This window comes from Geotrypetes seraphini, chromosome 12, assembly GCF_902459505.1.
Source record: "Geotrypetes seraphini chromosome 12, aGeoSer1.1, whole genome shotgun sequence".
Taxonomy (NCBI): domain Eukaryota; kingdom Metazoa; phylum Chordata; class Amphibia; order Gymnophiona; family Dermophiidae; genus Geotrypetes; species Geotrypetes seraphini.
The window spans coordinates 61719424-61746376 of record NC_047095.1 but is presented as its reverse complement, the minus strand read 5'-3'; the positions used below and the strand labels follow the sequence as shown (position 1 = coordinate 61746376).

At 42.9% G+C, this 26953-nt stretch overlaps 1 protein-coding gene across 1 annotated transcript in view; it reads left to right on the top strand.

Moving 5' to 3' along the window:
- The window catches only part of ELAVL4 (ELAV like RNA binding protein 4), a 282994-nt gene that overhangs the window by 176428 nt on the left and 79613 nt on the right, over positions 1–26953 (top strand). The window contains exon 3 of the mRNA XM_033917154.1: positions 7099–7202. Coding sequence (XP_033773045.1) covers positions 7099–7202 — 104 coding nt within the window. The remainder of the gene's footprint in view (positions 1–7098; positions 7203–26953) is intronic.

The following is a 26953-nucleotide window of genomic DNA, read 5'->3' as shown; positions in this document are numbered from 1 at the left end:
AAACCCGACTGGCTGGTGAGCCTCCAGGACAGGGTTGCGAACCACTGACCTAAATAGTTTCCCGTAATATGGAATTGTTGGCATAATACCTAAGAGACAATTCGAAGCAAAGGTCCCATCCAGCTAGTTACCTTTTACTTGCAAAAGCAATAATCATGGCAGAATTACCTATAACTGGATCATTAAAAAGCACATGTAATCCCTCTGGGGAATGAGAGTTTAGAAGTCTGGGTAAGATTCCCCAAGGGATTGCTGGAAACTGGCTGGGCCAGAGCATGCCTCAAGTGTTAAATTGGCGAGGAGTGGCACCTAAAAGTTGCGCTAAAAGTTACAGTTTAGAGTTACAGAATTCTACAGTTATGGTAGGTGAGCGACAGTAGATGTCACAGGGGGAAGGAGAGTTAAGGGAGATAAAAGTGTTTGTGTGGCTAGAGAAAGTGTTTTTGGTCTCCCACGCTCCCTGCCATTGACCGGGAGGGAAAGGAAAGAGAGCAGCCCGCGAGGCATGGAGTTCACCTCTGTTGGGATAACGGAAGAGAGTAAGCGCGAGCTCAGGGGTGAAAAAGTGAAAACCCCCGTGAGCTGCGCAAAGCAAGAGCACCCGCTGCAAAACTGTCGATGGATGAGAGACACCGTGGGGTTTATTTTCAAAACACAAAGACTTCCCCCAAAAAACCACCAAGGCGTCCAAATGCCGATTTTCCAAACCATCTTTCTAGATGTCTCATTAGACTTTTTTACCGCTGAGCATCCAAAGTTCAAGGGGGCGCGTTGGAGGCATTTTATGGGCGGGCTTTGGACATGCCTCGCATTTGGACGCCTTGCAGTGAAAATCGAATATTTTCTAAAACTTCCAGGACGCAATGTAGATGTCCGGAACTAGACCTGTTTTTGAAATTTCTAAGTGCCACAAAGGTACCCAAACTGACCAGATAACCACTGGAGGGATTAAGTCATTACTCCCCCCCCACTTCCCCACTGGTCACTGACCCCCCTCCCACCCTCAATATATCTGAATAAAACAGTACATACATGTCTCTAGAACAGCACATATCCTATTCTAGCCTCACATTTATGGATTTTGTTTTTGGAAACAATAAAAAAAAAAAAAATCAACATAAATATTCAATGTACCAGTTAACATAGGGAACTGGTTCAGAATTTTTAATAGGAGAAGACATATGAAAGCTCTTTTTATATAGAATGCTGAAGATGGAGCTGAGACATCCAAGTTAGGGCATATGTACAGGGACATACCTGTCTCTAGAACAGCAACATCTGGAATGGGAAAGCAGGTGGTTGGGGATCCAGGCGCATATCCTATTCTACCCACTATATTTATGGTGGAAAGTGTGAGCCCACCAACCCCCTCCTCTCCCCCCAATCCTACTGTACTTCCATATAGGAGACACCTGCAACCATAAGGGCTATTGGGGTGGTAGACAGGTGGGTATAGTGGGGTTTGAGGGAATTTTGGAGGGCTCATCATACATTATGAGGGGGCTATGGTGAAATGTGTACCTGATACCCTTTACATGAAGTTTACAGCAGTACCTTCTGGCATGTCTGTGTGGCCAGTGTAGTATAAATGGTGGTCCCTCCTACGTCCAAATGGCTTGGGTTTGGACATTTTTGTGGTTGAAAATGGCCCAAAAAGTTAGGCATTCTAAGGTTGGATGTCCTGTTGGCTGAGATGTTTGAATAGGTGATTTTAAACCTCCCCCCCCCCCAAAAAAAAAAAGATGGACATCCAAATCAGGGGTTTCGTCAGTCGTAAGGCGGAAGTCATTATGCCATTGTATAGATCCATGGTGAGGCCCCACCTGGAATACTGTGTGCAATTCTGGAGGCCGCATTATCGCAAGGATGTGCTGAGACTGGAGTCGGTGCAAAGAATGGCCACCCGGATGGTCTCGGGACTCAAGGATCTACCATACGAAAAACGGCTTGACAAATTACAGCTATACTCGCTCGAGGAGCACAGAGAGAGGGGGGACATGATCGAGACGTTCAAGTATCTTACGGGCCGCATCGAGGCGGAGGAAGATATCTTCTTTTTCAAGGGTCCCACGACAACAAGAGGGCATCCGTTGAAAATCAGGGGCGGGAAACTACGAGGTGACACCAGGAAATTCTTTTTCACTGAAAGAGTGGTTGATCGCTGGAATAGTCTTCCACTACAGGTGATTGAGGCCAGCAGCGTGCCTGATTTTAAGGCCAAATGGGATCGGCAATGGGATCTCTTCACAGGGCAAAGGTAGGGGAGGGACATTAAGGTGGGCAGACTAGATGGGCCGTGGGCCCTTATCTGCCGTCTATTTCTATGTTTCTATGTTTATTCACACTATCAAAAATGGCCTTCCGTGTGTCTGGATGAGAGGATGGACAGGGAGGTCCAGACCTCAATGCTTCATCCAGTGGCTGGGGAAAGCACCCAGGAGGACCACTGTTTTAACGTAGAACAAAATCTTTTCCAGAAAAAGGAAAATGGTAAAACCAGAGGACATAATTTGAGGTTGAGGGGTGGTAGATTCAAAGGCAATGTTAGGAAATTCTACTTTACGGAGAGGGTAGTGGATGCCTGGAATGCACTCCCGAGAGAGGTGGTGGAGCGTAAAACTGTGACTGAGTTCAAAGAAGCGTGGGATGAACACAGAGGATCTAGAATCAGAAAATAATATTAAATATTGAACTAAGGCCAGTACCGGGCAGACTTGCACGGTCTGGTCTGTGCATGGCCGTTTGGTGGAGGATGGGCTGGGGAGGGCTTCAGTGGCTGAGAGGGTGTAGATGGGCTGGAGTAGGTTTTAACGGAAATTTCGGCAGTTGGAACCCAAGCACAGTACCAGGTAGAGCTTTGGATTCTTGCCCAGAAATAGCTAAGAAGAAAAAAAATAAAAATTTAAATTGAATCAGGTTGGGCAGACTGGATGGACCATTCGGGTCTTTATCTGCCGTCATCTACTATGTTACTAGATTTCCTTTGGATTTGTTTTTCGGAGGTTTTGGGCAGGGATTTCTGTCTGGAGAAGCTGCATGTCCCAGCAATGAATATCCAGGGTTAGGTCAACCCATGGGTGGAAGTAGCTTAGATGCCACTTACCACTTATTCCCTAAATGTACGGAGTATAAGTTCAAAACCTTGATAAGCGATGGCACCAACTTTCTTCCAGCATGGAGCCAGTCTTGTGGTATGAGCCCTAACATTTACAAGGTGACCCGTCAAATGCACGCAGGACATTGGCGCGCTGACAATTCCACCTTGACATCTGCACACAGGACAAATGACCACCGCCCTATGCCTTCCCTTATGCGTTCTGAGGGGGGGGAGGGAACCCCCCACTACACTCATCCTCTCATTGAAGTGGTGTGTGTGGGGAAACTCCCTCCACTAAACTTACAACTCGCGCTCTCCGCTCTCCACTCTGAGCATTTCGCCCTTCCCGTGTCCACCCTTCCCGTTTGCGCTCTGAGAGGGGGGGAACCTCCCCACACACTCGCATTCTCCTTGAGGGGGGGTGTTCAATGCCAATGCAATCTGAATTCCACCTCAACAATTCCCCTCCCTTTATGCACGCACTTGTCGGTGCGTGCATGTGACGGAGCAGAAATGTCGGCGTGCCAATCTCCTACGCGCTATTGACGGTGTACCCATTTACACAGCTCATATTGCAAGACTAACTAGGGTTACCATTTTTAGTGACATAAAATCTCGGATACATGGCCCTGCCCCATTTCGCCCCCAGCCACTCCCCCACAAAGCCTCATCTCTTCTTTCCTCCAAGCGTCTGCGGATGCATGTGATATACTCAGAGGCCCTCCAGACACAGCCAAGGCTCGGGGATTTGCAAAACATAAGAACATAAGAAGTTGCCTCCGCTGGGTCAGACCCGAGGTCCATCGTGCCCAGCAGTCCGCACCCGCGGCGGCCCATCAGGCCCATGATCTGTAATGTGATCCTTCTCCAATCCCTTTTATCCTTCTATCCATACTCTGTCTAAAACCTATCTCTACCTCTATCTGTATCCTTCAATCCCCCTATCGTTCAGGAATTTATCCAATCCTTCCTTGAACCCCCGTAGTGTACTCTGTCCTATCACAACCTCCGGAAGCGCATTCCAGGTGTCCACCACCCTCTGTGTAAAAAAGAACTTCCTAGCATTGGTTCTAAAATTGTCCCCTTTCAGCTTCTCTGAGTGTCCCCTTGTGCTTGTGGTTCCCAATAATCTGTGTTTCCCTTTCCACCCTCTCTATGTCCTTCATGATCTTGAAAGTCTCTATCATGTCTCCTCTGAGTCTCCTCTTTTCAAGGGAGAAGAGCCCCTGCCTTCCCAACCTGTCTGCCGGGTTTTGGAAAGTCTAAGTCTGTCCAGGCATCTGGACAGTCCTCTAAAAAGAACATGTCTGGGATTTCCTGGACATCCTGTAACCCTAAGACTAATCCCAGGATAGGGGGAATTCATCAAAGGGTGCTAAGTGTGTTATGGGAATAATGGACGTCTTTAGTGGTTAGCGTGCACTAACGCATTCGTGCACACTACAATCCTTCCTAAAGCAAAAGTTGGCTCAGGGAGCCACAACCCCTTGAGCTGGCCTTGCCATCTGTTACCTATAAGGGCATACTACTCATGATCCTTCTCTAATACAGCATATATTACGAGGTATAAAAAATGCGAAGAAGGATGTTATATGCGTGAAACAGGCCAAATATTAAAGATGGCACAAAACAAACCAAGGTGACACCTCCACTTTTTGGGACTAGAGAAGAGTCAATGATCTTAATTAGGACCCTTCAAATTAAACTTTAAAACAATCCAGGAGTATAAAATTTTTGAAGTTAAATGATCATAAGAACATATGAATTGTCATACTGAGGCAGAAAAAAAGGTCCATCAAGCCTAGTATCCTGTTTCCAACAGTGGTCCACCCAGGTCCCAAATACCTGGCAGAAACTCAAAGAATAGGAATATTCCAGAGCTGATATTGTGATGTCATAATGCCTCATTTCACCAAGGCCTAAGAGCCAAAATCATCAGTGATGTCACAATGGCTTGGTTATCCTATATTAGGCTCACATAAGAACATAAGAATTGTAATACTGTGAGAGACCAAAAGTTCATCAAGCCTAGTATCCTGTTTCCAACAGTGGCCAATCCAGATCCCAAATACCTAGCTAGATCCCAAGTAGTAATAACAGATTTTATGCTAGTACTAGTACTCATAGGCAGCAGAAGGCTGCTTTGTTTGGGGGGGAAGGGGGGGTCCCTGGGGCATGACCTCTAAACAGCTCCCGAGTCCCTGCTACTAGCGCTTTAGTTTTACGTCTTCAGCAACCGCCATGCAGCATCCACGGGTAGGCCTGGCCCTGGAAGTAGAATGAAGGGTTCCAGGGCAGACCAGCTGCACGGTGGCTGTCCAAAGATTAAACAAACACCAGAAAAAGGGTGCGCCGGAGGGCCAAAACCACAGCAACCGAGACTTTTGGGGGAGGCCATAGCCCCAGTGGCCTTCCCCGTTCTGCCACCTATGCTACTACTTAACAATGAAAGACTTAGCAAAGATCTGGATGATCTAATTTATTATCATTACAAAACTTTGCTGCCTGACACATTCTAATCGCCCATCCATCTTTCCCTCTACCGCGACCCTTTAAACTATCGTTGTAATGCTCTTCATGATTCACATATAGTTTCTAGTATTGCCATCTTATGCTCATTCTGTCTTGACCTGAGTAAGTTTTAGCTCCTGAAGTCTAGCCCTACAATGTATTGTGTTGGTCCATTATAAATGTGTGATCGTATATTTCTGTTTTTTCTAAATTAATATTTACTTTGGAAACCCTCTGGCCAATATTCAAAATGATTTCACCACCAGAAACGGCTACCGACCGATTAAGTTGCTTGTCTATGGCTGCTCAGTCATTTTCAGCAACATTTAACCAGTTTTCTCCACTGAAAATGGCCGGTTAGCACGTTGTGGGCATTCCAGGGGCGGAATTGGGTTAAGTACTGATACTCAGCCACTCACCGTTTAAATCAGGCCACATAACTAGCAGTCATTTAAGCATTTGGTTTATATGGTCAAGGGCTGAATATTGACTAAATTGGCTGTGTTTATACTATGTTAGCCAGCTTAAAAAAAAAAAAAGACATTCAATGTCAAAGTCCAGACAGGACCTTTCGTTGAATATCCTGGTGGCAGCAGGAAAATCCTTACCACTATTGGCTGGATATCGGGAGGACCGAGTTTATATAATTAAGTGGACTTCGTTGTCATTACTTAAAGCATCAACATTGTCAGGCTTTGTTCTTTCTAAGGGGCCTAGTTATCAAACAGTTGCACATTAATTTGCATTGTCAGTAAATAAGCTTTATTAAAATTAATGGGATCTCTTTAATAACTGCATAGAACATATTTACATGTCATTGCACACCCTAATTTAGCATGGGAGACAACAACCCATGGTCCTTGATTAACACATGGTCCCAGAGAGCATATTTTAAAGAGACCACAGTGGATAAGCAGCTTTCCTTTTCCCCCTCCCAGAGATACCCATCCAAACAGTATTTGCTAGCTGCCATTTTTAACCTGGTGCCAGCATGGGCAAGAGTGACTAGGAATAACTCCTGCCCTACCACAATTAGATATTCATCAGGCCTGGGGAAACCTAGAGAAGGTGGAGAGCCTTAGAGTGAGAAGGGAGAGGGAGAGAGCGGGCTTGGTTGCTGGGGGGAAGGCTCAGGCGTATCCTCCCAGGGGGAGGGGAAACTCTTTATTTTGATGCTCACAGGTCGGAGCCTGGGAGCATTGGGCCTTATGTTACCTTTGCATCTCATTATTATGCATCTCGCAGTAACTTAATTAACATGCATTTCATTATTGCTATATAACACATTTGGAGGACCAAACAACATTTGTTAGTGTTTAAGCGACCTTCATAATTAACTCCTTAGAGTTGCAGGCAGAAAGAAGTGGTGAAAAGTGAGGGGGGAAATGATAGAAGGGCATTATAAAGCCACAATTGTAAATCTCACGTGTGCTGAAACAATTACTGAGTTCTTTTTCTTTGTTGTTTGTTTCCATTTTTTTTTCCAACAGGGCAGAGTTTAGGATATGGATTTGTTAACTATATTGACCCAAAGGATGCAGAGAAAGCCATTAACACTTTAAACGGACTCAGACTCCAGACCAAAACCATAAAGGTAAGAGGGTGCAAATACAATAAACCATTAGACTAAATTAGAAAAATCCTTAGTTGAGACGTTCATTAGCATCTCAACCTGAGATTGCAAAGAGCAGGGCAGAGCAAGTCTGTAAATCAGGGCTTTACAACCAGTGAACTTTAGAAAATCTTAAAGAATTAATGTAACCAACAGTGCTGTTTTTGCCAGAGAAGGTTAAAGTCACTTGTAGGAGCATGCATTCAGAGACACAGGGGCCATGTCTTGGGCGATGAGCGGCATGTTCTGCGCTCATTGGTTAGAGCAGCTTCATTGCCACGCAGTGACCAATTGGTGCACTTGAGTCCCTATTGCCTATGAAATAGGCAGTGGTAAAAATGTCCTTGCTTGCAGGAATGATCCACGTAAGGGTGTGCTAAGGACGCTTTGTACCACTGTTTGAGATAAAAGAGCCCTGAAATTATTTGCTGGAAGATGAGGAGAAAGGAAAATCTGGCAACTCTACCCATACTTTCCCAGCTGGTCACAGAGTTGGTGCTCAGCTACTGCTCTCACCTTCTTGTAGATTTCAACCCCTTCTTCCACCTCAGTTGCACTGCTTTTCTTCCTTCGAGGTCCATCCCATCCAACTATTTGCTCCTCTACCCCTCTAGATAGCGGTCATTTATCAACCCCCCTGATAAGTCCCTTTCTTCCTTTCTCACTGACTTTGATTCCTGGCTCTCCTTCTTACTTCAGCCCTCGTCTCCTTCTCTCAATGTTGGTGATTTGAACATTCACACTGATGACCCTTTCAACTCTTATGCATCTAGCCTTAACATCCTCATTCAATCTTCAACTGTGCTCTACCGTCCCTACCCACTGGAACAACCTCTGTCTTGATCTTGTCCTCTTCTCTAATTGCTCTATCACAGATTTCTGTACTACAATTCTTCCACTCGGAAAACCATCTAATAACTTTCACAGCCCATCACCCTCCCCCCTCCCAGACCTGGCCAATCTCCACCAAAATGTTTAGGAATTTTCAGCTAATGAACCCTACACTCTCTGCCACTATGCTACACCAGTCTGTAAACAAAGCTCCTATAATACCACTCTTTCCTCTGTTTTAGATACCCTTGCTTCTCCCACCCCACACTCTGTAAGGCACATCAAACCCCAGCCCTGGTTGTACCCAAAAATCTGCTACTTATGCTTCTGTGCCAGATCTGCTGAACATCTCTGGCTCACTTCCTGCACCCATGCTGACTTCATTCGCTTCAAATTCCTCCTGACCTTATAGTTTGCTCTTACGCTTGCCAAACAAGACTACTATACCTGCTTGACTGATTCTCTTGGCTTCAACCCTCGCCATCTCTTTGCCACGCTGAACTCTCTGCTCAAAGTGCCCCACTTCCAACCCTCTCCATCACTTCCCTCCCAGACTATGGCCAATTACTTCTATGACAAGGTCCACAAAACCTTGACTTCTCAACCAAGCCACCTCCACCACTCCCTCCCCCTGCCCACTTTGTGAACCCTCCCTCAGTCCCCACCTCCTTTATTAAAATCACTGAAAAGGAAACAGCACTTCTCTCCGCTTCCAAACTCATACCTGTTCCTCTGACTCGATTCCTACCCCTCTACTCAATGCTATCTCTCCTACGGTCACACTTTCTACCTCTTGCATCCTCAATCTATCACTTTCCACTGCAACTGTCCCTGATGCCTTCAAACATCTTGTAATTACACAGCTCCTCAAAAAACCTTCACTGGACCCTACCTGCCCTACCAACTATCGACCAATCTCCTTCCTCCCCTTCTTATCTAAGTGGTGCTATTCACTACCGCTGCCTGGACCTTCTATCATCCCTAGCCATCTTTGACCCACTCCAATCAGGCTTTCGCCTCCTGCACTCTCTAATGACATCTTCCTAGCCAGATCCAAAGACCACTAATCTGTCCTCATCCTTCTTGATTTATCCTCTGCTTTTGACACTGTAGACCACTGCCTTTTCCTTGACCAGCTGTCTTTGGATTCCAGGGCCATGTTCTCTTCTGGTTCTCTTCCCATCTCTTACATTTCACCTTTAGGGGATCCAGTGGTGGATCCTCCTTCACATCTCTACCACTATCGATTGGAGTACCCTAGGGCTCTCTCCTGGGACCTTCTCTCCATCTATACTCATTCCCTTGGTACTCTGATCTCTTCCCATGGTTTTCAATATAACCTCTTTGCTGATGACTCCCAGATCTACCACTCTACACCTGAAATTTCTACAGGAATCCAAGCCTGGATATCCTGCCGTTACTTAAAACTAAACATGGTCAAGACTGAACTACTTATCCTTCTGTCCAAACCTACATCTCCTCTACCTCTTCTCTCTAGCTCAATGGATGACATTCTCATCAGCTCACAATCTTGGTGTCATCTTTGACTCTTATCTCTCCTTCTCTGTGCAAATCCAACAGACTGCCAAAACCTATCGCTTCTTTCTCTATAACAGCACTATAATCTGACCTTTCCTCTCTGAGCACACTACCATTACCCTTATCCACTCCCTCATCACCTCTTGCCTAGACTATTGCAACCTGCTTCTCACTGGCCTCCCGCGTAACTATCTCTCTCCCCTTCAGTCCATTCAGAATGCTGCAGCATGACTTATATTTCACTAGAGTCGCTATGCTCACATCACCCCTCTCCTCAAGTCACTTCACTGGCTCCCCATCCACTTCCGCATAGTTCAAACTCTTCTTATTGACCTACAAGTGTATTCACTCTTTAAATAATAATAATAATTTATTTTTGTATACCGCTATACTGAAGGTTCGAAGCGGTTGACAACAAAGGGAAAAATACATACAGTCAGTGTAGATAAAATACATATTAAAACAATCAATTAAAAATTGGTATACATCAGTTAAACAGTACCACAACTAAGATGTAAACATGTCAAACAGGCGTGTCTTTAATGATTTTCTAAAATCAGAATAAGAAGTAGCCTCTAATATTTTTTTGTGAATATTGAACTAATGTGCAACTTCTTGTTATGTCTTGTAATAAGTTATAAAAATTTATAAAGTGTCAGTGCATTATTTATAAAGCATAATGGTCTCTATAGTTCTATTTAGTGCATAGTAAATAGCTTAGCTTTAAACCGGGTTTGCCTCATTCCCCACCGACGCGTTCAAAATTTTCTTCAGGGTCGGGGACAGAGAGAGCAGAACTATCCGGATTTTTAGCAAACGCTAAGTCTCTATGTTGATTGCTGGAGCAGTAGCAGTAAGATCCGGATAGTTCTGCTCTCTCTGTCCCCGACCCTGAAGAAAATTTTGAACGCGTCGGTGGGGAATGAGGCAGACCCGGTTTAAAGCTAAGTTATTTACTATGTACTAAATAGAACTATAGAGACCATTATGCTTTATAAATAATGCACTGACACTTTATAAATTTTTATAACTTATTACAAGACATAAGAAGTTGCACATTAGTTCAATATTCACAAAAAAATGTTCCAGTGAGGACGGATACCACACTACTTTATTGTGTTGCATTCTGAGGAACTATTGTGATTTGAACATATATATAGTGGAGGTTTGACTTTGGTTTTCATTCCTTCAATACATTTTGTTTCACTCTCCGTTTCTAATTTTCAATTCATATGGCTCTAAAGTGAATCATTGCAAAAATCCACTTATCTTCTAATAAAAGATCACCTGGCCCATTCCTTGAAGGACAAGGCATTTCTCAATAGATGAACATGGAATGCGCTTCCGGAGGTTGTGATAGGCCAGAGCACACTACAGGGTTTCAAGGAAGGTTTAGATAGGTTCCTAAAGGATGAGAGGATTGAGGATTATAGATAGATGTAGAGGTAGGTTACAGAAATGGTCAGGAACCACTTCACAGGTCACAGACCTGATGGGCCCCCGCTGGAGCAGACCGCTGGGCGCGATGGACCTCTGGTCTGACCCAGTGGTGGCAACTTCTTATGTTCTTATGAAGAGAGTGCATTTGGAAACACCCACCTCTTTGATACAGCCAGTGGTATAGTAAGGGTGCAGACCGCCCTAAGCACTGTCTTTCTGGGGGTGCTGACACCTCTTCTCCTCTCTGTCTCCCCCTCCCCCGGTCCTTCCCCGCCCCTCCCTTCCCCCTGTGCTTCTAACTCTTCACTGGCATGAGCAGCAGTTCCAGTGGCACGAGCAGCAGTTCTAACCTTCTGCTTGCGCCAGCCTCGGCTCTTCCTCTGAAGTCACTTCCTGGTTGCAGGATCAGGAAGTGACATCAGAGGGAGAGTCGAGGCTGGTGTGGGCAGCAGGTTAGAGATGCTGCTCGCACTGGGGAAGTTAACAAGATATGGGGAAGGGAAGGAGTGAACCTACATGGCGGAAGAGGGTGAGGAAGGAGTGCAGGTAGAGAAGAAGGCATGGGGGCGCCACTGCCCCAGGCATCCTCACTATGCCACTGTCTACACTTTTCCCTCACTATGTCGCTGGTCCTAAACTCTAACTTTCAGTATCATTAACCAGTTAATTGCTACTAAAAATTAGCAGATAGCCCCAAATAAGCCACTTTTATCCGATCAGTGACCATTTCTAGCCAGTTAAATTGTTTGAACATCAGCCTTAGTGAAATTTTGTGTAAAAAAAATTATGCATTCAACTCCAGTAAGTTTTCAGAGGCCAGTTTATGAGCATAGCTCTTAAACTCTGAAGCATAAATCCTTTGAATATCGGGCCTAGTGACTTTAATCCATAAAGCCTTTTATTGTGCGTGTCCTGCAATAAATATATCCGCCCCCACATTTATTACGATCAGCAAGACAGAAGTTACTAGACATCCTCTAGGTTTTACCAGTAGCACAACCCATTTTATGGAACTCACTCCTTGAAAAATTAAGAGTAATCACCCATATTCCTGCCTTCAAGAAGCTCCTTAAAGCATTTTTGTTTAAGCAGACTTTTCACTTGCCTAGACTCATAACTGCCAATCCACCGTTTGTAATGGGAGCATTTTACCATGTTTTTATATGTTGTTTTTCTTGTTTTATGTTTTATGTCTTTGGAGAATCTGCCATAGTGGATAAGGATAAGCTGTTTGAGATAATGAATTTTCCAAAACCATTTGATAAAGTCACTCAGTAGAGACTCCTGAAGGAGTAACTGGCTAAAGGATAGAAAATAGAGAGTAGGACTAAATGATACATTTTCAGAGTGGAGAAATGGTGGAGTGCCCCAGGAATCTGAATTGGGATCAGTGGTTTTTGGGGTATTTTTTAAACGCATGTGACCCATTGAATTAAAAGCTAACAAAAGTGGGGTATATGCAACGTGATCATTTATTTTTTTCCAACTAAACGGGACCGGACCCTCACTGGATCTTCCCCCGCCCTACCCCGTATCCTGGATCCCGTACCCCCCTCCCCCCCCAAGAACACGTTAAGTATAGTGCAAAATGTAGACAGCAGATATAAATTCTCAAAACTACACATTTTGACCACTAAATTGAAAAGAAAATCATTTTTCCTACCTTTGTTGTCTGGTGATTTCATGAGTCTCTGCTTGTACTTCCTTCTGACTGTGCATCCTTTCTTTCTTTCTCTCTCCTTGCCCTCCCCCTTCTTTCTGTCTTTCTCTCTCCCGGCTCCCCCTTTCTATCTTTCTTTATCTCTCCATGCCCCCTCCCTCCTCTGTCTTTCATTCTCTCTCCTGGCCTGGCCCCTCCTCAAGCCACCGCCACAGCATATTTGTCCAAGTCACTGCTGCACTAACATCATCTTCGTGCAGCGACTGCACAAGCTTCCCCCCCCCTCCCCAACGTCAATTCTGATGTCGAAGAGGAAGTTCCGGGCCAGAATTGACATCGGGGGGGGGAAGGGAGACTTGTGCAGTCGCTGCATGAAGATGATGTTAGTGTGGCGGTGGCTTGGATAAATAGGCAGCAGTGGCCCGTTTTTAGCTCACCTGTCCCGCTCCTTTTGAAAATGGGACATTTTTGCGTCTCAAAGCTGTGCGTCGGGACAATGGGACAGGTGAGCTAAAAACAGGATGGTCCCATTCAAAATGTGACATATGGTCACCTTAGGCATATGACTTATTTGTACCACAGTATGGAAGGATATCAACTGCATAATCTTGCAAAGTTCCAGCCTCAGGTAGGGACTAAGTTCAAGTTCAAATTTATTTGATAAATCGCCTATTAATAACATTCTAAGCGATGAACAATATTAAAATAAAGTAAAGGGAAACAAACAAATTTTAAAACAATTTTAAAACAATTTTAAGACAATATGTTAGACAGCAAATATTAATAAGGAACAAGTAAAAAGTCAAAGTGTTAGGGAGTTTCTTTTTACATGTGGCTTAGTGACATACATGATATAAAAGGGAAAAAGGGAAAAGTTACAATATTTTAAGCAAGAAAAAACATAAAAGGATAAAAAACATAGGGAAGGGGGAAATAATTTTAAAAAGACATGCAAATTAGTTTAGTCGTTTAGGTATTAAAAGCGTCGTTAAATAAAAATGTTTTTAAAAGTTTTTTAAAGGAGAGGATGTCTTTTTCTTGTCTAATATAAAGTGGTAAAGCATTCCAGGTTTGAGGAGCTAAAACAGAGAACATTTCATTTCTCCTTGTTCCCACAATTTTTAGGGATGGGACCGATAGTAAACCTTGAGATGATGATCGAAGAGAACGAGATGAATGATACGGAGTGATCATTCTAGATAAAAATTGCGGTTCATTAAATAATAGTATTTTGAATACCAGAAATGCTATTTTAAAGGTAATTCGATGGTTGATAGGCAACCAATGAGACTTAATTAATAATGGTGTTACATGGTCATATTTTTGTGCTTTGTGAATAAGTTTTACTGCTGTATTTTGTATTATTTGGAGTCTCTTCTTTTCTTTTTGCGGTATATTAAATAATAGAGAGTTACAGTAATCTAATCTAGAGATGATCATGGAATGAATAAGTATATTGATGGATTTGGGTTCTAAGAAAGCTGAGATAGATCGGATCAGTCAGAGTTTATAAAAACAGGACTTAACAATGTGACTAATGTGGTCATGAAAAGAAAGATTAGTGTCAATAATTACACCTAGAATTTTCAGCTTAGATACTGATTCAATAGGGGTGTTATCAATTGCAAATGAAGAAGAATATCTTTTCTCCAAGTGAAGAACATAGATTGAGTTTTCTGTAGGTTTAAAGACAATTTATTAAGTCTAAGCCAGTTTTTTATTGTGTCCAGTTTGGTATTGATTGATTTAATTTCTTCATCATTTTCGGGGTCAAATGAGTGAAGAAGTTGAATATCATCAGCGTAGGAGAAAGAGGTAAAGCCCAAAGATTGACAGATAGTAAGCAGAGGAGAAAGAAAGATGTTAAATAAAAGAGGTGACAGAATAGATCCCTGGGGAATTCTAAAAGAAGAAGAATAAGAAGTAGAGTGATCATCTTTAGTTATGACCGTGGAAGATCGATTAGAGAGAAAAGAAGCAAACCAGTTTAGAACCTTTCCGCCAATGCCAAAGGATTCCAAACGATTAAGTAATAGAGCGTGATCAATAGTATCAAAAGCCGCAGATAGGTCTAAAGAAAATAGGGAAACCGATTTGTGATGATCCAAGAAATAATGAATATTAGTATTAAGGCCTAACAAGGAGTATTCTGTATTGTGGTATTTACGAAATCCCATTTGATTAGGGTGCAGTGCGTTTGTAGATTCAATAAAATCAGAGAGCTGTTCGAAAACCAGTTTTTCGGTGATTTTTGCTAAAAAGGGTAAATTAGAGATAGGGCGATAGTTGGATACGTCTTCACGGTTAAGATTATGTTTTTTCAGTATCGGAGTAACTATAGCTTTTTTCCAGTTGGTAGGGACAGTGGCTGTAAGCAGACTATTTTTAATGAGTAAATGAATGAAGGGGCCGAAACAAACAAAAAAATTTTTCAGGTAAAATGGGGGGATTAGTTCAGAACGTGAACTTTTTATTTTAATTCTTTGGAATACTCCTTCTATGTCTTTTAAAGATGGAATTGCAAAATTTGTACATTTGGACATTGGTATGGAAGAATAAGAGCTACTGGATATGGGCTCATCAAGATTGTTTGTAATAAACGTTTTTCGTATGAGAGCAATTTTCTCACAAAAATAATCGGCCAAATCTTGAGCTTTGGGAATAGATTCCGAATTGTTATTTTTATTTTTAAACTCTGGAGTAATGGATTTGAGAATAGAAAATAATTCCGAGCTATTTTTAGCCTTAAAGATTTTTTTTGAGTAAAAATTTTTTTTTGCTTGATTAATTTTTGTTTTATAAAAGTGTGCCTGTTCTCTATATCGCTGAAGGTTTATGGGTGTTTTTGATAGACGCCATTTTCTTTCTAGAGATCGGTGTTGTGTTTTTAAAAGGGATAATTCATCTGAGTACCATGGATTACGCAATTTGTGGGAAGAAATAGTTTTTGAGATTGTAGGAGCTTTGTCATTCAAGAAAGATTCTAATGAGGAATTCCAGTAAAGTAATAGATCATCAATAGATTCAAAATTAGGGATGATTTTAGAGGAACTGAAAAAAGGAGTGATATTGTTAGTTTCTAATTTTGAGAGGTCTCTAAATGTAATATTTTTTAAAGGTTCGGACTAATTATGACTTTTAAAAATTTATAGCAATAATAGAAAAAGGACTAACCCCAGAAGTTATATAACCTACTTTAGATACCTGCAATTATTAGGCTTTAGAACATGAAAAATATCAAAGTTGTGAAAAAAAAAGTTAGATAGTGCCATTCCATTGACCCTATAGTATGCAAAACTTTCAAAAATAAAAGTTGCCCTTCCAAACTTTTATAGTCTTTATCTCTGCTATTTGGGTTCCGTAAATAAAGCACGTAGGTCAATGGTGCGCTGATAATGGCACGCTGACACCTGCGCGCAGGATGATTGCGCGCTGCCTTTTCCAGCACTTTTATGGCTTACCGGTAAAATCCCTCCCATACACTTGTATGTGGTTGTGCTCCTCTGGGGGAGGGGGGTTGGGAGGGGGAACCTCCAGTACACTGAAAACTTCCATTCTCTCGCTGTTCGGGAGTGGGTGCGTGAGCATTTATAAGTATAGTGTGTGGGGGGTTCTCCCTCACACCCCCTCATAATGCTACCGGTAAGCCTTAAAAGCACTTGAAACAACGGCACACAATCATCCTACACGCAGGTGGTGGTGCATCAATGATCTGCGCGCAATTGATGTGCCACACTTAGGTGATTAAGGATGTAGCGCTGTGTGCAGGTGTGTCACAAGCAGTCCACTAGTATGGCCATTGCCTAGCAAAATAAAGGGCAGCCTGATCCACCCTTCCGAAGCAACATTCCCCCTCCCTATGACAAGCCCTTCTTTCCCATTTTCCCCTTGATCTGATCCTCTTCCACTCAAGAGCCCCCCTAACACCATCCAAGTTGAGATAGCCCACATCAGGGTTGCCATATTTTTCTCCTGGAAACTTCGGATAAATGACCCTACCCTGTTCTGCCCCAGCCCAGCCCCCACAATGCCTCCTCTCTTCTTCCAGGCAAGCTCCAGTCACATCTGGAGGGCCTGGAGCATGCGCAGATATGTGTGACATCATCCACTCATGCTCAGAGGCCCTCCAGGTGTGGCTGGAGCTCGTTGGGGCTTTCCAAAACTCGGACAAATGCCGGGTTTAGAAAGTCCATCCGGGAGCCCGCACAGTCCTTTTAAAAGAGGACATCTCTGGGTTTTCCCGGGCATCTGGTAACCCTATCCCACAGGCCCCTTCCATTCAAGAGGCCCCCCACCCTCACCCCAAGTCAAGAGGTCCCCCCCTACAGGCCTCATCCCCAAAGCAAAGCCCGTTCCTAATCCAAGACCTCTTCAAAGACAATGATCTGACCTTTGCTCCACCACCCTAAAGCCTTCCCCCCAAGACTTATCCAAGGGTATCTCCTTCTCCTGCTCATGGGCCCCTGGCTTCTATGTCCCCTAGCTGTAGTCTTGTGGTTTTGCCACTAGAAGTGGGCAGTGAATGAAGGGGGAATTGAGTAGCTTGGTTTTTTGGGGGGGTTTTTTGCGCATTCATGAAAGGTCCCCATCATATAATTACAGGGATGGTGTGGGTATGTCTGTGCTATCTGATAAAGTATTTGACATTGGCCTTCAAGCTAACAGTCAGCACTGTGTGGTAGGTATGGGCTAGGCGTTGGACATAAAGAACATAAGTCACACAGGCTTTGCACTTTTAATACTACATCTTACAATTTCCATGTAAGGCAAAGTAAGTGGAAATCTTAACACACTTTAGTAAACAGTAGATAATGCAACCTTATTCACTTTATTAAAAAAAAGTAGGACCTACACTATCTATAATTCTAGATGAATTACGAGTCACATACATAATAAATGGCATGCGTAAATCAAATTCACATTAAACAACAAAAACAATATTTTAAAATTTGGCAAAATGCTCCCATTACAAATAGTGATTCAGAGGTTCAAACACTAGGCAATTTAAAACCCTGCTTGAACAAACTTACTTCAACGTGCTTCTTGAAGGTATGGGTGATTGCTCTTAATTCTTCCAGGAGTGAATTCCATAATTTGGGGCCTGCTACTGAAAAAAACCTGAGCACGGATCTCGGCTAGATGTACAATTCAGACTGAGCGAATGTCCAGCAAATTCGGTCCTGCTGATCACATTAAAGGTGGGGGCCGATATATTTTTAATGCAGTACACATACACAAGACATTGTGGATCGGAGCCAGCGTTTTAAACTTGGCTCGCTAGAGAACTGGAAGAATAAGATTGCCATGATGAATGTAATATGCCAAAGTTTAGGTTGTTAGGTGTGCAAGAGGACCTTGCAAGATGGAGGACTCGTCTAAACGGCATTCAATATGTAACGTAGACAAATGCACGGTGATACATACAGTTACGCAATGTTCACTTCTATATCAGGAGCGGCCACTCAGGCACAGCCAGGAAGACACAACACAGCTGCAGCACAGGACCTTTGAGGCCGGTTCATAGTCTAAAGCGCGCGAGGACAAAGGCGCGCCGACGCTCGGTTGTCGGCGCGCCTTTGTTCTCGCGCGCTTTTGACCCATCGCCCATTAGGCCAACCACCTGATAGGAAATATGCAGTTGAAGGCCCCCGCACTGTGCTTCCTGCTTCGACAGAAACAGAGTGGCGTTGGCAGTAGTGGCAGGGGATAAAGTGAAGGAGGGAAGAAGAGGAAAAGAGAGATGCTGGACATTGTGGAGGGATGGGAAAAAGAGATGCTGGACATGGAGGGGGGTAGGGAGGTGGAAGTTGAGATGCTGCACACCTGGGATGGGAAATTTCTTTGTTTGCTTCTAAAGATTGATAACACATCTTACCAAATAGCCCGAAGTGTGTAAAGCTCAGTATAAAACATAATTATAATATGACCCTTCTCCCTACCCAGGGCCATGAAATTCACTGATTCCTATAGCCTACCTCCTATTAACCCAAGTTTCCAGATTGCAAAGTTTAGTAAAGATTTGTTGTCTCGCCCATAAACAGGGTTATCTGAGAAGCGAATAATCTAATTATAGAGTAGAAATATGGAGTCTTGACAATACAAAATGAGGAAGAGTAGGGGGTTTAGAACTACAATGTTTGATAAGATAGTAAGGGATCAATACATGAGGAGGGGGAAGCTGTGCTCAACCGCCATGGTTCCTTATCCAAACCCCCAAACGAAAAATCATATTGTGAGCTATTTTTTCCACTAAAAGTACAAGTAATGCCTATGAAAACACAACTCAGCAGGCAATGTATTGTATAACGTGGAACCATGTACTGTGATGTATGCTAACAAGTACGGCGCAATCAAACATTCCTAGGAACTCAAAGCAAAAACTGCTGGGAGGATTAGGCAAAGGGTAAAACATTTGATATACCCCTTTCTGCAGTACATCCAAAGAGGTTATATACAGGATCTCAAGGGTTCATACAAGTCTTGCAATTATATGAAATACTAGTCAAAGAACTATAAATTAGATCTGGTACTCACTTGACTGTTAATACTGGGGAAATATGATCATTGATGACTTACTCATCAGTAGGCACATCACTGTATTTTGTACTAGCTGCATCTGTTGCTTGGGTAATCCATAGTACAGATTATTGCAGTAGTCTAACCTAGATGTTTCAAGTTTATTAATATTTTGATGTACCGACCATCACAAGTATCTGGTCGGTTTACAATAATAAAAGATAAAAATTATTTAAAAAACAAAATAAAAATAGGGGGATAATGTCGATACAAAGACTTGATTACGAAGGGTATGAGACAAAAGGGAAGGGAAGGTTTTTAAATGACATTGTATAAAGAAAAATAAAATGAGGAAGGGAGGATAAAACGAGAGGAAAAAATGGGGTATCGCTTCCTGGAAGTGTTTTTGTTGCAAGGACATGTATCAATATTGTAATACTCCTTTCCCCCCTTCCCCCCATCCAACAGTGAACACAAGCGTCTATGCAATCACAAACTTGCAAACAAAGCCCTTACTACAGATGTAATCAGGTCCTTCAATGACAAATCCTGAACACTTAGGAAAGGGACATAAGGGTAAAAGATGCTGCACTATTGGGGGAGGGAGTGCATGGCTGAAGGTTTGCCAAAGGTACTAGATACCCTTGGACTGGCCGTGATTAAGCTGTGTCTATATATATATGGTCGGTAATTTTGTTGTTTTGGTATAGTTTCAGCCATTTTGCCTGGCACCAAGGTCAGATTCAATGTTCTCTATAGCTTCTCAGATCAACTCTGCTGATTTGTTACTCTTTAGCTGTTGGTTTCCTCCAGGCTTTTTGTGATGTGCTTCACTGCCTCTTAGTTATCTCTATCAAAGACAGTTCCTGACATGTGTATTTATCCAACATTCTCTTCAGTAAAGGCTGAAGAAAAGAATTCATGTCGTTTTTCTGCTATGACCTTTTCCTCTTTGACGCTCCCTTTCATCTAACTTGCAAACCTTTTACCCTCTGCTAACATTTTTAAATATGAGGTGTCTTCAAAAAGTTTCTGCGCTTTTAATTTTGTAAACGCTATTAAATATCTCAAAAGTAAATTACATCATTCTTCCACATAATCACCCTGTTCCCTGACTGACTAGTCACATGACATTCTACGACACACCCTCTAACCACTTCTCCCGCACTTTTTGAAGAGCCCTCGTATAAGAGCTTCACGTCAATGATTGACTAGGTATTTAAATCAGAAGACGGAAATGACTGATGGAAGTCAGTTGATTCAGGCTTTCATGGATAAATGTAAACTGTTATGAAATTCTCATTTTTGTTCTCAAGGCTACCCTTGAGTAATAGGATTGACCTTCTTATAAGCTTCTTCGATTGGGTGACAGGAAAGCTAGACCTGGGAGAGTCTCTGGACATAGTGTACTTGGATTTCAGTAAAGCTTTCGACAGTGTCCCACACCGTAGACTATTAAACAAGATGAAATCGATGGGTTTGGGTGAGAAACTAACTGCATGGGTCAGGGATTGGCTGAGTGGAAGACTTCAGAGGGTGGTGGTCAACGGCACCCTCTCTGAGACATCGGAGGTGACTAGTGGAGTGCCGCAGGGCTCAGTCCTGGGACCATCCCTTTTCAACATATTCATAGGGGACCTGACCCGGGGGCTTCAGGGTAAAGTAGCACTGTTCGCCGACGATGCCAAACTGTGTAACATAGTAAGTGAAAGTAACCTCCAGGATAGTATGACACAAGATCTGATCACGTTAGAAAACTGGTCCTCGACATGGCAGCTAGGCTTCAACGCTAAAAAATGTAAGGTCATGCATCTCGGCAGAGGAAATCCATGCAGAACATACTCCTTGAATGGAGAAACGCTAGCTAGGACTTCAGAGGAACGGGACTTGGGGGTAATCATCAGTGCAGACATGAAGGCTGCCAAAAAAGTAGAGAAGGCCTCATCAAAGGCAAGGCAAATGATGGGATGTATCAATAGAAGCTTCGTCAGCCGTAAACCTGAAGTCATTATGCCACTCTATAGAACCATGGTCAGACCCCATCTGGAATACTGTGTGCAATTCTGGAGGCCACATTACCGGAAAGATGTGCTTCGAGCTGAGTTGGTCCAGAGGATGGCCACTAGGATGGTCTCGGGGCTCAAGGATCTCTCATACGAAGAAAGACTGGGCAAACTGCAGCTCTATACCCTAGAGGAGCGCAGGGAAAGGGGTGACATGATTGAGACATTTAAGTACGTCACGGGTCGTGTCGAGGTGGAAAACGATATATTCTTTCCCAAGGGACCCTCGGTCACAAGGGGGCACCCGCTCAAACTCAGAGGAGGAAAATTTAGTGGTGACACCAGGAAGTATTTCTTCACAGAAAGGGTGGTAGATCACTGGACTCGACTTTAAGAATAAATGGGATATCCACGTGGGATCCCTACGAGGGTCGAGTTAAGGAACTAGGTCATTAGCATTCAGACTTAATGGGGTGGGTCAATAGAGTGGGCAGACTTGATGGGCTGTGGCCCTTTTCTGCCGTCATCTTTCTATGTTTCTATGTTTGAAGAAAAGACATGATTCTATGAGAAAACAAAGTTGCTTACCTGTAACAGATGTTCTCTGTAGACAAAGGGATAATAATAATAATAGTTTTATTTTTATATACCACCCTACCACATAGTTCTAGGCGGTTCACATACAGTATAAATGATACAATCAGTGAATAAAATATAATTTACTAAAAATATATTAAAATCCACTAAAATATGAAAGCTATGAACAGAATATGCATATACCAACCAGTATTCTAAAACATCAGTTTACAAGTTTGTCAAATAAATCAGTTTTTAGTAGTTTCCTAAAGGACATATATGAGTGAGCCTGAAAAATAATGGTAAGGGATAAATCAGACACACACGGCAATCAGAACTCAGATTTGGTTTTCTTCTTTACCCTGTGTACCCCAGTTTGTCTCTCAAGGAGATAGGTGGGATTTGATCTGATTTATGCTGCTGCCTTTGGAGAACACTCATTACAGGATAGCAGTTTCATTTTCTCTGTCAACAAGCAGGTGACACCAGGAAATATTTCTTCACCAAACGGGTTATTGATCGATGGAATGATCTTCCATGCCAGGTGGTCGACACCAGTAGCGTGCTCGACTTCAAGAGTCGATGGGACAAACAGGTGGGGGGCACCACAGAGTTATGCCCAAAATATGGATACCCCAGGGAGGAGGGTTCGTATTGATTAAGTGGGCAGTCTTGCGGGAGGGAGGGTTCTGGAGTGGGCAGACTTGTTGGGCCGCTGGCCCTTTTCTGCCGTCATACTCTATGTTTTTATGATAAATCAGCCATACAGATGGGGTCGTGCTCTGGATCATATGAGAACTTCTAGAGACTGGAGTTTCCTTTCAGGGAGCTATTTCTAAGATATGATCTCTAATAGGTAGTAGTTTTGCCCAATTTGATTTTTCTCTTTCTCTCTTTTTTGTATTTTAATGACTTGAGGTAACTGTGCAAAGTGTTTTGGTTTTTTTAATACTCCTTAACCCAAAGCACTTTCTCTCTTAGATATATAATTAAAGGAAGTATAACCATGTTACTCCATTGTATCGAGAGCTGCATTGGCTCCCGGTGGAGGCGCGTATTGTATTTAAGTTGGGTTGTTTCTATTATAAAGTCGCTACTGGTAAAGCTCCACAATATTTGATCGATTCATTTGTCTTTTCAACTCAGAAAAATGCAAGAAAAACTCACGCTTTATTTGCTTTCAGTTAGTGGATGCAAGTACAAAAAATGTCATGAGCGACAACTTTGCATGATAGTGACTTTAAGAATCTGTTCCTAACCTCTTACTCTTATCTTCAATTTAGAAAGCAGTTGAAAACTCATCTTTTCAAAAAAAAAAAAAAATTCACAGGCAACTAATTCTTTAACTATTTCATCCTGTACATATTACTAATCTTTTGTAAACCGCATTGAACTACCTGGTTATGCGGTCTAGAGATTGATCTATTGTATTATTGTACATAGAGAAGACTGTTACTGCTTTTCAGGTGTCTTGGATTGCTATGAGTCTGCTATCACCCTTATTTACGTTAGTTATTCCTTTATCTTGAGTTAAAAGGCCAGTTTGCTGGTAGGAAAGCCGAACACGTTCCACTAACCAGTAATTGTTCTCTTTGAGATGGCTTCCCCTAACGAGTTTGAGATGATCACATGCTATACAAACTTGAATGAATTTCTGCTGTTCTTGTGCTCTGTTAAAATAGAATGCAAGTTCCATTCTACAAACAAGGGTCGATAAAGCTTTCTCCGGAGAAAATATGAGGCTTACGGTAGTCATTGGCAATATTATTCATTGGTTAACGTGGAGAGCTGAAACCACCTTGTTAGAAACTTAGGCTGCATTAGAATCACTAAAGCCCTCTTTTACAAAGGTGCGCTAAGTTTAAGGGGTCCTTTTATCAAGGCGCGGTACCGGTTTAATGCGCGGAATACCGCATGTTAAACCGCCTGCCGCGCTAGTACCTAATGCCTCCATTGACGAGGCGTTAGGATTTTAGCCGGCCGCGGGGGTTAGCGCGTGATGAAATGTCCAATGTGCTAACCCCGCTAGCGCTTTTTGATAAAAGGATCTCTAAGTGTGGATTTAGCACGAGCTAAATCAATGTGCGCTAACTGCTAACGCATCCACAGGATAACATGCACGCGTTAGCGTTTAGCGTGCGCTAAAAAGCTTAGTGCACCTTTGTAAAAGAGGGGGATAAGTTATTTCAAAATAATTAGGTAGATGAAGCATATGACATCAATGCTTGTAGTTCACTGGCTCTTCTGGAAAGAGTTACAGCTACGATTCGGGTTACCAGACGTCCGTCCGGATTTACCCAGACATGTCCTCTTTTGTAGAGCAGTGGTTCCCAACCCTTTCCTGCAGGACCACCAGCCAGTCGGGTTTTCAGGATCGCCCTAATGAATATGCATGAAAGAGATTTGCATGCAGTGAAGATGATAGGAGTGCAGATCTGCCCCACACATATTCATTAGGGCGATCCTCAAAACCCGACTGGCTAATGGTCCTCCAGGACAGGGTTGGTGTCCACTGTTTTAGAGGACTGTCCGGGCATCCGGATAGCTTTTCAAACTCCGGCACTTTGTCAGGGTTTTGAAAAGCTGCTGAGATCGGGGCCGAGTCGGGAATGCATCCACGGTGATGTCACACACATGCGCGTATGCATGCGACATCATAATGTCGCATCTGCGCAGATGCACTCCAGACTCGGCCTGAAGAGCTGAGGTTTGCGTGGAGTTGGGGGGGGGGCAGAGCAGGGCCGGGCCGGGGATGGAACGGGGCGTGACCACGCCTCCTCTTTTTCCAGATGCAAAATCTGGCAACCCTAGCTACGATTAAAACAACTGTCTAGGAAAGAAATTTGAAAGAAACTTACATGCTACAGATCCCATTGGTTCTTCATATACCTGCTATTTTAGTGATCTCAAACTCACGACCTGTGGGCCATATGCGGCCTGCCAGGTTCTATTTTGAGACCTTCGGTATGTTTATCATAATCACAAAAGTAAAATAAAAGAGTTTCTTCATCAAATGTCTCTTTAGCTATAAATTACAATATTATTATTAAGACTTAGCTAAAAGGAAAGATTTATAAACTATGACGAGTTTTACTCATGCAAAATTGTCATTTCTTTAATAAGACATTAACTAGTTTTTCTGCGTCCCTCCATGTACCTCCAAATCCAAAATGTGGCCCTGCAAAGGGTTGGAGTTTGAGACCACTGGCTAAACTGTAACCATGACATCTTGTTTGTCTTTGGGGAGCAGAGCTGAGATTCTGATGTCATAATGCCTCATTCCACCAATAAGAGCCAACCTCATCAGTGATGTCACAATGGCTTGATTGTCCTGTTCTCCCCTCTGCCCTCCAACCCAGCCAGCAGATTAACTGTTCCCCTTAACTCAGTGGTCTCAAACTCGCGGCCCACCAGGTACTATTTTGAGGCCCTCGATATGTTTATCATAATCACAAAAGTCAAATAAAAGAGTTTCTTGATCATATGTCTCTTTAGCTATAAATGACAATATTATTATTAAGACTTAGCCAAAAGGAAAGATTTATAAATTATAAAGAGTTTTACCTCATGCAAAATTGTCATTTCTTTAATAAGATATTAGCTGTTTTTTTCTGAGGCCCTCCAAGTACCTACAAATCCAAAATGTGGCCCTGCAAAGGGTTGGAGTTGGAGACCACTGGGCTATTTGTACAGCTCATATGGTTGCCTATTTATACATTACATTGGTGTCTTCTATCCCGCCAATATCTTTCAGTTCTAGGCGGTTTACAACAAGAGTTGGCCTGGGCATTTCCAGGGAGAATACATGGTCAATAGATGTAGTATGCGTCGGGATCTGTTAGTAGTTCAGTGTTACCACAAGACTAGGGTTACCAGATATCCAGATTTTTCTGGACATGCCCTCTTTTTGAGGACATGTCCGGGGGTCCGGACAGCTTTTCGAAACCCGACACTTTGGCTGGGTTTTGAAAAGCCTCCTCTAAATCACATCGAGGCAGGAGGAAAGCCGCGCACTGTGTGTCGACAAATTATCCAACAGGCAATGTACGAGTGCATATGTTGCGTTGCGTTATCCCTGTTCTGGTTATCGCATAATTTATCAATTGGCTTTCATTTTTGATTTACCCTCGTATTATTGGACTCTAACATAGTAACATAGTAGATGATGGCAGATAAAGACCCGAATGGTCCATCCAGTCTGCCCAGCCTGATTCAATTTAAATTTTTTGCTTAGCTATTTCTGGGCAAGAATCCAAAGCTCTACCCGGTACTGTGCTTGGGTTCCAACTGCCGAAAATGAAGAGTAGTGTTTGACCTTGCATCTGTCACAAGTACTTTGCAGCGGTCTACTGTTTATTAAATATTGGCATTTTTATTAGGAATGCACCATCTTTTGGAAGAAATTTGCCCAAGGTCAAGTGCAGCAAGTATAACTCAGAAGTAAGCAATAAATAATTCTGTCAGTAAAGTATACAAATAGTACAATTTACAGCATAGTATGCTACTTATAATGTCACACGACATATATTAAAACAGATAAAGCAGACAAGTAAGCCACAGTAATGGGAGTTTAGATAGATAAGGGTGAAGGACAAACATAAATTCCACATGCAGTTGATCTCAGCTAGATCATGTGTATCAGTGGAACGGAGATTTGTGTACTGCCTTTTTTGTGGCTTCGTCATTCAAAGTGGTGGGCACTGGAGGATTAAGGGGCAAATTCTATAAGAGGCGCCTAAAAGTTAGCGCGCTTCAAGTACAATTGGCTGCTGTTTAGTGAATCGCGCTGAGCGGCACCTATTTTGGGGGCGCCCAGTAAATGGGCCACCTCTCGGCACATCTAAAAGTTAGGCGCCCATGTGAGCGCTTAAGCACACTTAAGAGCAGCGATTCTATAACAAGGCGCCTGATACGTAGCCACACCCATGCCTAACATGCATAGCGCCTATTTTTTTGAAGGCCGCCAAAATTTTTAAAGATGTCTTGTTACAGATTCGCTCTTTCTTGATAGACGCCTAAGTTTCATTTATTGCTCATTACAAAGCTTAATTGAGCTTGTTATTCAATTTACAGAAGCACCTATCTAGTTGGGGGCCTCCATAATAGGTTCCTAACATTAGGGGCCGGTTACAGAATTTGGGCCTAAGTGACTTACCCAAGGTCACAAG